This window comes from Colias eurytheme, chromosome 1 (assembly GCF_061535395.1).
Source record: "Colias eurytheme isolate Ceu_HAF_F1 chromosome 1, ilColEury1 Martin Lab GWU primary, whole genome shotgun sequence".
Lineage (NCBI taxonomy): Eukaryota > Metazoa > Arthropoda > Insecta > Lepidoptera > Pieridae > Colias > Colias eurytheme.
In genome coordinates, this window is record NC_142980.1 from 5,792,390 (window position 1) to 5,809,170 (window position 16,781).

A 16,781-nucleotide genomic window follows, 5' to 3' on the forward strand; every position below is an offset into this window, starting at 1 on the left:
ATACAATAACATTATTAATTATTTGTTTTACACCTACGCTACGCGACCGTTGATGGTATTGGATGTCATTATGGTCATCGAGTTTAAAAAGTCCGGTTAGCTTACAACTAATATAATATTACTATGATAATATATTATGTGGTAGGATTAATTGGACGGTCTTCCAACAATAATCAAAATCTTTTGTTGATAACACATTAAAAATGCCACCCAATTTAATACTGTCCTAGAATAAAATTTTGACTCATTTATTCTTTATTCCTTACTTTTTTTTTCTTCATTTTAGGTAACTATAGCTATGTAGGCAGTTATAGTACCTATGTCTAAACATATAGTTTTACATAGTATATCTAAAAATCTGTATATAATTAATGTCTACATTGTTTAAACGCTAAATACTGAAGATCCGAAATAAATCCAGTTAACAAAGACATCCTCTGCTGATGATGATTAATTTATTTATAATTATATGATGATAATGATAAACAAATACACTCACGTAGTCCGCATATGTTTCATCATGACTCTTCCTAGGCGCTTGCACATTGGCATACACGGCGTCTTCAGCCTTCACCTTGTAATGGTCCGCAGAACATGGCGGTTCATGCCGTCTATAATGTTCTGAAGCGACTGTGTACGGCAAGTCTTTTGGTACCACTTCCTCCCAGTACTGATCCTTTAGGAGCTCCGGGTGCTCTTCGTGCATTTCGTCAACAATCATGTAAGCAGCCTGGGGATAAGGAATATTTGTATAAATACTAGAGTTTTAGAGAATACCAAGAAAGCTTATAGTGGAACTACACAAAACGATTTTTGTCTAAAAGTTATAAGCTAGGTACTTGATAAAACAGAAAATTAAATGCTGCTAGACGCGTGAGTCAACAGAGATGTATTATAATTACTTTTGAGGTTATCTGTGTAATTAAAAAAGATTGTTTCGATTTAAAACTTTTTGTATATATTTGAATCTTATATATAAAAATGAATCGCAAAATGTGTTGGTAAGCGCATAACTCGAGAACGGCTGAACCGATTTCGATAATTCTTTTTTTATTATATTCCTTGAAGTATGAGGATGGTTCTTATGTCGAGAAAACGTAAACATGTACCACGGGCGAAGCCGGGGCGGACTGCTAGTTTATAATAAATCTGAAATAATCTCTGGAATTATTACACCGTCCTTGATACTTGATTGCATCATTACAAAATGTACATGATAATGCATAATTAATAATAATTAAGTATTCATCGTATTTTTTTTTAAACTCTCATTGTTAAATTTGTATTAAAGGTCACTGAGACGAAATATTGGCAATTCACGGCTTTATTGCATAGAATATTTTTAGACACAGCCACAGACTTTTGTGTCCCAATACTATAAATTGTTCCAATTAATTAATTGCCTTTAACTAGTTTTTAACTAGGATTAGATAAGTGTATAAAGCTGTATTTCCCATACTGAGTTAAGTATTTTTTTAATAACTGAAAGAATTGTGTGAACTTAACTAAATACATACTTTCTATGATACAATTTTCTGTCTGTCGTGTGAAATCTATCCTAATATTATAAAGCTAAAGCCTAAAGAGTTTGTTTGTTTGAACGTGCTAATCTCAGGAACGACTGGTCTGATTTGAAAAATTCTTTCGGTCTTAGACAGCCCATTCATCATTAAAAAAAATAATAAAATAATAGTAATTAAATATTTATCTTACAATATAACTACCTGTCCGTCTGTGTTGTATTAAGAAACACCCGGTTAAAAAATATTTTTCTATTGCTTACAATATTTATGGTGTACGGTGTACCGCGTCACCCTGACTTTCAATCATTGACCCAGTTACATATTTTAAAACCACTTCGACACATTAAAGTTCAAGAAGTACTTTAAAAATAATCAAGCTTACAATAAATAATAATGTACGAAGTCCAGACCACAACACGCAAAAAACAAATAACCAGTTCAACAAGTATTTATAAAAGCAATGTATCATATAAAAAAATAATTGTTACCTTAATGTGTCTGTCTATCAACCAATTAAGTTCAATATCGTCATCATCTTCACCGAAAGGATTTATTAGTACCTCGGCTACTTTCAACCATCCCACATAGAAACAAAACTGAAAAATATAAAGTTTTAGAATATACCTTTATGTTTTCATTTTCGTAATAGGAAAATATAAGGCAGTTATTTTATGAGGATATATCGCAAATTGTCGTCAAGCATTACATACATCGCAAAGCGCATCTAATATTTTGCACATATAACAGTATTATAATTTTATATATTTATAATACCTGTAAAGCCGTGAATAGTGGGAAATATACGTCAGGTTCGTATTTAGAAGTGCTTCCAGGAGCTGGCGGTACCAACTGTCGTCCCATGAGAGCTGCCACGAAGTAAGTATATAAAGCTAGAGTCACCACCTAGAAACAAGAATTTCAACATCATTTGCAACTCAAAATACCTGGAGATAGGTACAAAAAGTTAAAGCAAAATCGGTAATTTAGTCTAGCATGTCGTTTATCGTAAGGAGCTTTTTTTGTAATTTACTTAGGCTTATCAATGCTATGCTTCTTAAAATATTCAATTTCAGAATTCGATAAGTTGATTAAGCGATTTAATACATTATTAACGCATCGTTGATTTTATTTATGTAAACATGTTAAGCAGCCTTGATTTTGAACTAAAACAGTTTTTAACGAATCAAATAAGATCGAGGTTGGTTTGCCGACGATTGCTGACTTAAAACCTAAGATTTTTTAATACATTGATGTAATAAGCTTGAAAATTACTTTCTTGAAAATTTCTTGAAAATTATTAGTTTAAGTCAGTCTTATGTCCCTGTATACAGGGTGTACCAAAAAGAAGTGATGAACGGAAGCTGAGAGGTAGAGGACCTAGAGGGCTATCCGAATCACCCCCATGTATGTTATGCGATTTTTCGTATTTTGGACGAAATAACCCGGAAATTCATAGTAGCAGAAGAAACCATTAAAAATGATAAAAGGGCATTCAGACATTTAAAAAACAACTTTTTACGGTGATGTCGCACTTGCATTGAGCAACAGCGGGGTTATTTTAAAAATTTCTGGTAATTAAACACCTATTTATTGGTTTTAATGATCATCATGTTAATTCAATTTGTGCACTTACCACATTTAGATTTAAATTTTTCGATTGAAGCCTTCTGAATAATAAAATGAAATTTTCAGGGTAGCTATCTGATAGATAGAGCAAGTTTTTAAAAGTCAAACGGAAAACTTTTTTTATGTGATTTTATTTTTTTACGGGCCCTTGAAGTGGTGAACATACTGGGTAATTTTATCTTTCTTGCCATTTAATTCTTTTTTTTATTCCATTCAGTTCTCGCCGGAACGTCTTACGTGCCACACGTCAAATGTGTTCTCCTTATTAAAAACTTCGCATAAACAATTGCAGAACTCAATAATTTTAATTAAAGTTGTGTTCACTGTTTTTTCCTAATAATCAAGTGATTTTGAATAAAAAGAAGCCGATATACTTCGTTTTTGCACGTCGTAAGTGAACAACACTCGCGTTGAGTCTACAGTGTGACGTATTCGTACGTATCTTGAGAAGACAGTATATGTAAAATATCCAGATAAAACATGCAACGTTCGCCAGTGACCGGCCAATCGATGTTTTCTTCACAACCTAACCTAAGTGCAAACTCTGAAATGAATGAAATGAATATAATAAAAAATGTGAACATTAGAAAGCGAAGAAACCCAGATACCGATGCAGTATCAGATCTGAAAGATTCACTACTTCTCGCGTTTAAAGACATGCTTAACGTAGAGGTCACGGAGATGAAGCAACAAAATCTACAAATTTTAGCCTCCAATGCAGAAATTTTGCAATTACTTCAAACGAACTCTGCAGAAATCAAAATTGCAAACGAAAAAATTGAGAGCCTGGAGACTAAGTATGTCACTGCCTTAAAACGTATAGCGGAGCTTGAAGTGCAAATAAATGAGACTCAGCAACACCGCCTCGAAAACACAGTTGAATTAAGAAACATACCCAAACGTACAAATGAAGATGTACATCAGATATGTGAAACTCTTTTTACAAAAATGAATATTCCGCTGAATGACACTTCTACTATCTACAGGAAGGGTAAACACAATAATTCTCCGATTGTTATTGAATTTTCTAATATAAAATATAAGGATAACCTCCTAAACGCTGTCAAAAAATTCTATAAAAATGATAAGAACAATAAACTGACCGCCGAACAAGTTGGTTTCAAAGGAAACACAGATTTGATTTATATTTCTGAGGCCCTCACTCCAACAAACAAAAAAATTCTCGCATCAGCACGTGAATTAGTCAAATCAGGACAGTATAAATACTGCTGGGTTTCTCGGGGTAAAGTCCTCATTCGTAAAGAAGAGGGTGTGTCTGCCATACTATTAAAATCGATTGATCAAATAACTGAGTTGCATACATCCTGACTGGAAGATGGACAGTGCAAACCATTTAAATACATCGTAACTATATTTTTTATTTTTTTGCTAGAAGTTAAGTTTACTTTTTGTTTTTTTCAAATCAAGGTCGCCATTAGCATAAAAGTGTACAGGAATAACACGAAACGATATACTATTAACCCATATTACGAGTACTTCCTTTTTATGTTTATAATCCTATATATTATACTATTCTATTTATCTCATAATATATTGTTCAGTCTCAAAGAAGTCCATGGCGTTCAGGTGATATTTTTTCAATGTCCTTTAATTGATGGGGGAAGGAATCATATAAGACATAACTTCTTAAAATTATTTATTTATTATTTTAAATGATCAATGATATTGAGTTGGTCTCCACTGGCGTGGATCGTGAGATAAGCGCTGGTGATTCTTGTATGATCTCTGACCCTATTCTATTTCATAAATTTTGTCTTGATTTCAAGATTTCTTTAAAGGTAGTATCACAGAACATTCGAAGCATTAACAAAAATATGACTGATTTTGAAGTGTTCTTGTCGCGAAGTACTGAGAAATTTGATTTGATCATATTAACAGAATGTTGGCTAAAAAACTCTGAGGCGGTACCATCCCTTGAAGGTTATAATTCATATAAAACATTGACATATGTTAACCAAAATAGTGGAATAGTCACATATGTTCGCAACGACATAAGTGAGATAACAGCTTTTGAACCTAATGTTGTTGATGCAGACGTCTTGGTTATAAAAATTGGTATAAACTATGCTTTTGTCTGTATATATCGTTCACCATCATTTAATTCAATCACAAACTTTCTTAATTCCATGGATGACTTGCTAACTACGTTAAAAAATATTCCTAATATATATATTATTGGTGACATCAACATTGACATATCTGAGAATACTGCGGATAATAGATCTGATGAATATTTGGACTTACTCTCGATTCATGGTTTCCTACCTAGTCATTTACTACCCACACGAGGTCAATCGTGCTTGGATCATTGCTTTGTTAAATCTAAAATAAAAGTTCGGACTGCTATTTGTGTATCTTCCATTACTGATCATAATTCGCTTTTCATGGCAGTGGTAGCTTCTGAGCAATTTTCACTAATACGTACGAAACTTGCACATAAAAAAATTAACTATGCGAAAGCGGTAAGACTATTATCGGAGGTAAACTGGTCAAGCTTACTGGAACTGTCTGATCCAGATACAGTCACTATCTTGTTGATAAAGAATGTCACAGAAGTTTTAGAAAAATGTACAAGAATATCATCAAATAGACAACAAATTAAGCAACCGTGGATCACGTCAGGTCTCTTACGTTGTATGAGGTTTCGTGATACTCTTCATCGACGACACAAAAAATATCCTCAGGACTTAAACTTAGCAATAACGTATAAACGTTACAGAAATTGCTGTAATAATTTGTTACATAAGTTAAAGAATGATTATGACCGAAATGAATTACAATTAAATAAATCCAACATCAAAAAGCAATGGAATATTATTAAAAGAGTCTGTGGTATATTGAATAACAACAGTAAAGATGTCCATAATGATCTTTATCGGATTGAAAGCACGCCACAGCAATCTGCCAATGCAGTCAACGACTTTTTTATTAATGTAGGCAGCGAACTTGCGGAGAATATTTTAAATGAAATTAAAATTAGTCAAGATATCTTAGCGCAAAATTACAAGTCCTCCTTATCATTATCTAACTCATTTTCATTAATGCATACAGATGATAATGAAATTAAAAAAATTGTGGCATCCCTAAAAAATTCATCATCGTCATCATGGGATGGGATATCTGCTATATTTGTAAAAAAGACTATTAATATTTTATGTACACCAATCTGTCATATGTGCAATCTCTGTTTTTCTCGGGGGATATTTCCAAAATTATTAAAGGAATCATCCGTAATACCTATATACAAAACAGGTAATAAAGGTAGTATTACAAATTATCGCCCGATCTCACTACTGCCAACTTTTGCTAAAATACTAGAGAAACTTATAAATGTTCGGCTTAAAGGGTTTTTAGAGAAATATAACATTCTTTCGAATAACCAGTATGGCTTTAGAGCAAAAAAATCGACTACTGATGCCATTGAGGATGTTGTTACACATATAGCTCAGGCTCTAGATAACAAATCTAAATGCTTAGGCATCTTTTTGGACTTAAGTAAAGCTTTTGATACCGTTTCAATTCCACTCCTTTTGGTAAAGTTGGAGTGTATTGGAATTCGTGGTACTCCATTAGCACTCTTCAAAGACTATCTTTCTGAAAGGTATCAAAGCGTTATACTTGGAAATTATCATAGCAGTAAAGAACTGGTTAAATTCGGCGTTCCTCAGGGTTCTGTTCTTGGCCCCACTCTATTTTTAATATATATTGATTATCTTTGTAGGATTAAACTTTACAATACTAAAATAATAACCTTTGCTGACGATACGGTTTTGTTAGTGACAGGTAATAGTTGGGAAAATGTATACAATACAGCGGAAAAAAGCATGAACGAAATAACTAAACAACTTCAGATGAATTTACTCACACTTAATATCAAAAAAACAAAATATCTACAGTTTTCAATAAGTAATAGTAGTCTACCAAACAGTAATTTTAATTTAAAAGTACATACGTGCAGTAACTACAATAAAAATTGTGAATGTTCTATTATCTCTTCAACCAATCAAATAAAATACCTTGGATTATTGTTAGACAAAAATCTTAATTGGAAGCCACATATTGAACAACTAAAAAATCGTATCCGTAAATTAATTCCGCTCTTTAAAAAAATAAGGCTCCTTAAGGACAAAAAAACTAGTAGGCTTGTATATATATCTCTATGCCAGTCTTTATTGTGCTACGGTATTACTGCTTGGGGTGGCGCAAAAAAAACTTCGCTAATTAAATTAGAAAGAACACAACGGTGTATTCTTAAGGTACTCAATTTTAAGCCTATGCGCTATCCAACACGTCAACTTTACTCAGAATGCTCATTACTTACCGTGCGCCAACTATACATTAAAAATATTATACTTAGACAACACAGACAACCAAGCAGTAATCTAGACAAAAGGAAACCTAGTCCTTACCATGTACCGTTCTGTAAAACCAATTTTGCACAGGGATTTGCATATTATTTGGCACCCTTTCTATATAATAAATTAAATAATAGCTTAAACATAAGAGACAAGTCTAAATTTGTGTGTGGAAAAATGTTGGAAGAATATCTACGCAATTTTGACTATGTTGAGACTGAAAACTTTATTTTGGGTAGTATTATTTAAATATTAAATTCTTTATATTATAAATATGACTATTGTATGTTATATATCCATTGTTATGTTATGTTTATCTTATTTTATGTTATTTACCTATCCTTATCTATTTGTTTGAATAATATTTAATAATTGGATACATATATACTATATATTTATATATAATATACATTATTACTTCATCTTATTCACAATACATATTATTTAACTTGTTTAATTTATTCACTTATTATTACTAGACCTTTATTTAAATAGGATTTTTGGTACATTTAAGATATCATACTTATAAAGTTAGTTTTTAATTTTGTGGTGCGTTTAATCTTTTTTTATTGCATATACTGTTCATCATAACGACTTGCTTTGAAAAAACTATCAGCCTAACAAGTGCAATTATGTGCTTTATTTGTGAGGCGGGAGCGTATATTCTGCCGTAACACAGTCTTAGACTAGCACGGAGTGTATAACTGCTATCGTCTACAGTAACGTACTAATAATTATTATTCTACCCACATTTACGTACACATTTTGTTTCAATCTGGTTAGTGCATGATTTGCAATAAGTTATCGTATGAAATGTTATAAGTCTTATTAACCATGTATTAGTAAAATATAATTTAATTTGGAGACAAAACAATTTAAATATAGGAACGTAAATAATTTTTTTAAAGCATACTGAGATAAGTTTGTTTTCAATTCGTATTGTCGTGTAGTAATCGCCGTGAATTTTTTTTTAGCTAGTTTTCTTGTAATAAATATGTTAAAGATTACAAAATCAAAATCCACGAAAGAACACTTGTACCTAATGTATGTTTTATTGATGTTATTAATAAAATATTTGGCCTGTAACTATTATAAAATGTAACAATGTTTTAATGTGTAATATAACTGAAGGTCATCAAATGTTATCTCAGTGAGAAGTGTTAGAAGTCATCGTAACTACATCTTTTCTAATATTCCGATAATTGTAATAAAAAATAAACTGTTTTAATGTAATCTCCAAAAAAGAAATTTATCATGTATAAATCATTAAAAAAGACGTTTTATAATATATATGTATACTTTATAAGGCATTAAGAAAGACAAATTGCATTGTTATTTTGTAAGATTTTTATTGTATGTGTACAAAAAAGTTTTTTTTTTTTTTTAAATAAAGTTTAATAATAAAGTTTTTAATAATATAGTAAAGTTTATAAAAAAAAAAAAAAAAAAAAAAAAATTCAAAGATCTAAAGATAGTAAATGTAACCATACTGAATTGGCCTATCTTTCAGCTTAGCACACAAAAAAAAATCAAGCATCTTCCGCAATCATTGACGTCAGCATAAGTGAAAATATCATCGTACTCGGCGATAGGTGAAAAATTGAAAAAATCGTCATAACTCCGAAAATACGAAAAATCGCATAACATACATGGGGGTGATTCGGATAGCCCTCTAGGTCCTCTACCTCTCAGCTTCCGTTCATCACTACTTTTTGGTACACCCTGTATATCTAAATAAATAAGGAGTTGTCGAAAAACTGGGTTGAATTGCAGTTTTCATGAGAGGAATCAATAATTATATCTATTAGTATAATTAAAATAACGTTTTCTGTTATGGTTTGTAACATACCATAGCATAAAGTATAGAGCCTTAAGAATCTATATTATTGCTATTATGTTTCTTAGATGAGATAAAAACGCATAAAATATTGACTAAAACTACATGTTATTCCTTAGATTGAAATGTGTTCAATTGAAATAAAAAAAGAAAATTATGAATAATTTCTATAACATTTGTTGACTAAAGTATTAGATGCATATATGCACGTTGTATGCTAAATAGGCACGTACAAAATCTCCGAGCGTGCGTTTACCCGCATGTCGACTACTATGTGTTAGCTATCAGCAATTAATACACATATTATTGCTTATCGCATGTTCTACTTTAAGCTGCATAACACAGCCTGACTCGTTCATATTGATTTCTCGATTAAGTGTAAAATTATTTAAGTAGCACAGGTAAGCTTAAAAATCAGCTGTTATTGAATGTCATATTATTATCAAACACGTAATATATTTACTCACACATACAAACTCTACGAATACAATTTTCTCGGAACATATTTTAATCTTGATATCGCATAAAAAGTACAGCCTTTTCAAAAGCATGTTCAATTTATCGCATGACAGAGGTAAAAAAGATATTTTTTTCAACTTGATTAGAAACGGTTCGTATTTAATATTAAATTGCTAGCCGGCAGACTGAAACCATATATAATTCCAATTCAATCATTTTATTACAACTTTAACTAATTATTTCAAGCTCACTCAGGTTTCATATCATAACTTTTGATTATAATGAAAAATATTAGTTTCAATAAGATGTCTAGCACGAAAATTAATTTTATTGAATCATTTTATCTAGAAACTGATAGTTATGAACAATAAATGAAAATATTTAAACTTTTAAAATATTAATAAGCAACATTTTACCTATTCACTTGGTACTACACCAAAGTAACATACATAGAAAGAAATGGCTTAACCATTGGTACTCTCTATCGTACTTTACGTATCTTTTTTCTTATTTGATAGGGACATTTACACGATCGTCATTACTCATCTGTATTAGCTATAAACTATTTATTTATATCTGAACTACCTTCAAGCGGTCTTCTTCTGTAAGAGTGTGTGAGATGACAAAATAATCAAAATGCTCCCAACCTGCATCTTCGCCCGCGTTGTCGAAGTAAAACGAGTAATTAGTAAATATGTAGTTCCCGTTCCGGTGGCATTCGTTCCCGGGATAATATTTCCTTCAAAAACCTTCCTCGTGTCTCAAACAATCTCTGTACAACATATTTCATGCAAATCAGCTCAGTAGTTGAGGCGTGAAGAAGAGACGGAAGTAACTCTAATGTCGCATTTATCATATTAGTTGGGAATTAGGATAGGAGTACTTTCTGATTGACTCACCTGAGTATAAACAAGAGGAACGCACACCGTGTCATATCCAATGAGCGCTCCCAACCGCCTCCTTATGTCTGAAAGCTCCACCAACAAAGTCTGCACTATATGGTCACTAGTTATCAGCCCATCTTTCCTGGCCCTGTTTATTATATTCGTTGCCCATACAAGTGGCATCCAATATTTTGACATTGGACTTTTCCCATCCATCTTCTCAAACACTTTACGCTCGCTTTCAAGCATTAGTCCTATAACAAGGCTGTATTATTATTAAAATAACAACACATATAACATAAAAAGGTTCAGGATTAAATTAAATTTTTCGTTTAATACCAATGCTTTCGAAAACCAGAAGTGGGATATCTCATCAAACTCATAAATACTTTATTAGTTTTAAGATTAATATAATAATATCCTCGTGTCTTTATAAATCTGTCTTCAAACTATTTATGCTTTATATTGACAGAGTGGACACTCATATTAATGGCGTGGTATTTAATTAAGTGCATTTACAGCTAACTCACCAGAGTCCACGACATGCTGCCACGTTGGGAACCGTCTCTTCACCCTCAAGGATACCCTTTGCAATGTTATAACATAAGCCAGTATAGCGTACCGAACGATGTTTCTTCTCATCAATCTACCAGTCTCATCCTAAAACCAATACAAACATACATTGTATAACATAGCTAATAAATAACATATTGCGCAGAATGTCTATATAATAAACGACAGACTCCAAACGATATCAATAAAAAATTAATATCGCATAATTATTTGTTACGTAACATTTAATGACAGTACATACACAATTCATGACTTGCTACGTTCTAAAATTGTATATATGATAATAGATGCATCGTTGTGATAATGCACAGGTAAACATATAGCCATAAGACTAGTAATTAAAAATATACTTATTTTCATGACACACTATCGCCATTTTAAAGAAGTTGCAAATATTCGCATAGGCAAGTAAAAAGTATGCAATAATCGCAAGTAGCAATAAGAAATAAAAACAAATAACCAACGTCCAACTAACTTAAGTTAAAACAATAATAGTATAGATAGATTAACCTTGCTTTTAGAATGTAATTTCTACACCTGTTATAACAAAATTTAGCACGTATTTTTGTTCAAAAATACACTGGAAGCCTGTTTGATAAATAAATCATTTATTTCTTGTTTATTTCAGTGTTCTTCCAACAAATAATCCTGTACTTAATACCGAAGTTTTTATAAAAATTTCTTCACTGAATAGGTACATACTACCAATTTTAATTCAAGTGTTTGTAATCTTTATAATTAATACAATAAAACATAAATGTGTATAGTAAATTCATGATTAGATCATTAGGTACCTACTACCTGAATAAACCGCGGGTTTGCAAACAAATTTGAATGTTTAAACACTGTTAATTCGGGGCACGAGAAAAAATCTTCAACATCAAACATGAGTTAGTACGGCGTAAAATCATGAGGTGTGTTGAATTGTATAGAGACCAGTTTATAAACAAATTGCGTTTCATCATATTTGGAACGTTATTGGAAAGACCGGACAAGGGTGAGGTTCAATGGGACGTATGAATTCGTCTGGATATTTTTCAATAATGAAAAATGTCCAGCAACATTTTTATATTTCTACGTTGAAGGTATAACAATTACATATGTGATAGTTACTATGTATGTATTAAGACTATGAATTTTCTTTTAATTTTGGTAATCAGATTGTGTATAATGATATGTATTATTATAATATTAGTTATGTACCAAGAATTTATACTAAACCAAATGAAATATTTACCTAAAGTATGATAGAGTTTTTGTTGAATACAATAACTTGCGAACTTTTAAAATCAAAACTATAATGATTAACTCAATACGATATCCAAACGAGTTTTTTAAACTCGTTTATATGTACCAACTACCAAGTACTTACCTAATTTCAAGTAGATAATCATCAAATTGCTAAATATTATTTATGAAGTTATCCTGTCAGTTTGCAAACTAGGGATGTTTCCCACTTTCGATAAAATTGAAAATAATTTGGAAAATCCAAAAGTGCACGCCTCATAATTTTTTTTAATAAATATTTATTAATTATTATTTTTGTTTATTTAATAACAATTAAACCACATCGAATCAGACCCTGAAAAATGAAAGGGTTCTATTCCTGAGCATACTCAAGCGTAAGAGAAAAAAAAAGACTCGTGTTAACAAGAAAAAGGATCCGCACATACAGACACACGGACGTCCAAGACAGAACTTTTTTAAACTGTTTTTTAACTAGTTTAAATAACAAAAATGACATCAAAAATATCATGAACGTTAAAAATAGTGTTTTTCTTAATATGTGTGTGTATGTATTATCTTACAAGTGCAATGTATGATACATAAAGACATTTTAAGTTTGAAAAATCAGATGTTTTGCGCGAAGTGACAGTAGTACCCACCTCAACGCTTCGCTTATGAGGCGTGCAATTATATTGTTCCACGTTTAGATGTTAGTGAGATAAATGCATAAAATATCACAAAGCATTATAAAGGAAAGAAATACGATATGTTAAAAAGTCATCGCGGATTATAGTATAATATATCATAAATACAATGAAGTCACCGTTTCAAACATAGATCTTCTTATGAATAAAATTAAAACAAACTTATGCAATAATACGTAATAATATAATTAAAAACCTACTTAAATTATACAGAAGTTCAAACAATTGTGCAATAAATTAATAATCAACCTTCACCTCAATGCATTACTTCCTTAATGAGACTTCAAAGGAAGTTACAAATTAAAAGAAACAGCACGACGCCCACCGAGTAAGTAAGTAATGTAATTACGTATTGATGAATAATACAAATTTTTTATGAACTAAGATCTTATAAATAACATTGAATATGAACTACATGGGCCAAGTACCTACACTGAGGGTTATAATTAGATTTTATTTTTACGGTGAACAACATTTTTTTACTAAAGAAGTGGTACAACATATTTATGATATAATTTCGTTTCCACCACCTTTATATTTCTGGTCTGTAATGTTTTTACCACCTGGAAAATTTATCATATTAACTGACTGGAAGTCGAATAAGCCTTCATTGTAATCCAAATAAATAATATAGGTACCTACCTGTATTATTTATTGTATTCAAAATTTTATCCAGTATTTTTTTTTTGACGTGAAAAAATCATCGACTTCGATGATTCCTGTAAATAACCTTTGGATTAGTGCATTTCAGTTCGTTGTACGAATGTATGACAGCAAAAAATACAGAAAGTTACCTTAAAATATATTTATAATTCGCCCCTTTAGATCAAGACGAATGCAGATAAATGTTCTTTTACGTCGACTTCAAGTTATTTACACCAAAACTAAAAATATCGATAAAGTACCTTCTCTATAAATATTATCTGTAATTATTAAATTGATAATAACCTAACACGTCGACGGCCTTTACCCCATCTAGGGGCTTAGGATAAAAAGTAAGTAATATTTTATGTATGAAATAATGTCCTTTATATTCTCATAATTAACAGAAACCAGTCCATTTTGACATTGCTGATAAGCCTTACGGTAAAATTAAGGAGCGCGTGTGCACAATCATTAATTGCGATGCAACGCACCAGCCACGTAGAATATTAACTGCATATCAGAACCTTTCTCAATCATTATGCAATATATTAAAGCCGGTGTTTACATAGATCTTGTATTTCATTTTGAAAAATCGCTTATAACGTAACCATTTTAAGTTTTACGTCATCATTTTCACAAGGATTTTTTGTCTAATTTAGTTTTCGTTACCTACCGATAAGGATGAAACCGTTACTCGTTATCGGATCGCTTTGAAAATAAATAAAGTACTCCAATTATGTATAGAATGAAAATAACAGTATTTTCATATTAAAACAGAGGCCACATTAACAGGGCCTGATATCTCAAGCATACAAATTATGAGTTTGGGCATTTACATTCTCCAACTACTTGATGATACGTAGGTACTTATACTATTGAATTGCAAAACATAAGTTATTTTGAACAAGAACATTTTTTTAATATTTTGGATAATAACGAATGAATGAGCTAATTAATCCAACCATATCATTTTAAAATAAGTTCTACACGTACAGCGATATGCGTGTAATGTCATTTTGACAGTTCACAAAAAAGTGTAATGATGATCAAATGATGACTAAATACAAATACATTTTAAAATTTCGTTATCTTATTTTCCTCTTTTAATATATTTTAGTTCATAATACGTTTACTAAAAATATAAGCAAGTATAAAATATATCGAACTACAAAAGCTCGTATCGCACATACCGGTTTCTTTACCATTGATCTTTATGTATTACGTAAAAAGACCGTAGCTCATATTTAAGTAGCATTGTTCTGTTGGTGCTTTTTAACCTTTAGTAATAGCGTTCTTTTCCTAGAATAGTAAGTTGATTTGACATTTAAATAAAGAGCGCAGTCGGCAAAGTGGGGGGTAACCGGCACCTTTAGAATAACAGTCTTATTATGGGTACGTTTTGTTGCGTTCACAAAATAATCTTACTTTTTTGGCACCGGGACCTTCTAAAATATATGAAAACCAATTGCAACAAGACTGTTTCGAGCGGTTTCGAGACGTCAATCGAAAAATTGGAACCGGCACGCTCTCTTTGACATTTAGCATTCTTGTTATAATGTCAATAATGACAGTTTTAAGCAATTTTAGTGAAGTTGTAAATATGGAACTTTTATAACATTATTTTGAATATTATTAAAAGAATACACATCAAATTTAAGTGAAACGTATGTAGTTGGAAATCTATTTAATAAATGAAGCTTTTAAAGAAGATAATACATTTATTATATTAAAAATGCAAAATAAACATAACTACATCGGGTTGTTCCAAGAAAAGGCTTCAAACCTTTTGATTTAAGAAGAATCGTGTAAATAATTTATTATTGCGAAGTGCGCAATCATCACGAGTCTCTAAGAGATATGGGGGCAGCATATGAACAATCTTAAAATACAATTATAACCTACAGATTTATCTGTGTAAGATAAAAGTAATGTAAGTACCATACCCAATGCAAATCTTAAGAGTATATTTAAAAATACGTTTGTTTATGTACACATTCTCCACTTGTTATTTCTCTATATAATAAAATGCAACCCTACTTATTCTCTAAACATAAATTTTATCTAATACCTACTTAATGTAAATCTTTAAAAGATTGTTTATTATTTCTTCTTGATTCAATATATTTTATCATGTTATATTATTTATATAATAAAACACTTAAAAGTAAATCTACACTCAAATGCACTACCCATATTATACTTATGTTAGGGATCTCATTTAATTTTGAGAAGTAATACCATTATTTATTTCCAGGTTCTACAATCAATTCCGAGCACTAGGGATAAGATTACCCAGCGTAACCACATGGAAGCATTGATAGTATTCAAGAAACTATAAAGTGCCAGCGCAACATGAATATATTTTTTTCAATAGGAAGCAATATCATGCTTTAAATGTATTAGTGCAATTAAAAACATATTTTATAAATCCAAAATCTTTATTTAGTCCTTTTTATTTATTCATTGACAAAACATTTGCTCCTTTACTTCTCTTGATAACATTTATATATATATAAAAATGTAATAAAACATGGAATTATTTGAAAATAGATTCAATTCTATTTTGATTAAATATTAATTAAAAACAATTAGGTATATTACTCAAATCCAAATTTGTAAGTAAATAGCATATTAAAAAGACCCTTGATTAAAAAAATAAAGTCTTATTTATAATACCAGCCTTTAAAACTTAAAATGCAATAAACAAAAACTTTATATTTACATCACAATGAATAATTCCTGCACTAATAGTTTAATGGTATTTATATTTTTATTTTAAATTTAAATCAATTATTGTATTTGCATAATATAGAGTAGATAAATAATTCAAAAACTTGCAGTACTTATGTATACTTTTAATTTCATTTTTACTTAAAATGAAAACAATGTAGGTACTATATTAAGGTACAATTAAATTTTTACATTTT

General features: G+C 30.6%; 1 protein-coding gene and 1 long non-coding RNA gene across 5 annotated transcripts in view; one reads left to right on the plus strand and one right to left on the minus strand.

Moving 5' to 3' along the window:
• Positions 1-16,781, minus strand: part of Best2 (bestrophin 2) — a 40,805-nt gene that overhangs the window by 3,198 nt on the left and 20,826 nt on the right. For all 4 annotated transcript variants that reach the window (XM_090101860.1, XM_090101851.1, XM_090101869.1 and 1 more), the window contains 5 exons: positions 11,236-11,365; positions 10,721-10,959; positions 2,298-2,426; positions 2,012-2,119; positions 500-730 (listed from right to left, as the gene is read on the minus strand). In XM_090101860.1, the coding sequence (XP_089957986.1) occupies positions 500-730; positions 2,012-2,119; positions 2,298-2,426; positions 10,721-10,959; positions 11,236-11,365 (837 nt within the window). The remainder of the gene's footprint in view (positions 1-499; positions 731-2,011; positions 2,120-2,297; positions 2,427-10,720; positions 10,960-11,235; positions 11,366-16,781) is intronic.
• On the plus strand, positions 15,212-16,289 carry LOC149911006 (uncharacterized). Its single transcript, XR_016457174.1, has 2 exons — positions 15,212-15,784; positions 16,109-16,289. It is a non-coding gene; the product is annotated as an uncharacterized LOC149911006 (long non-coding RNA).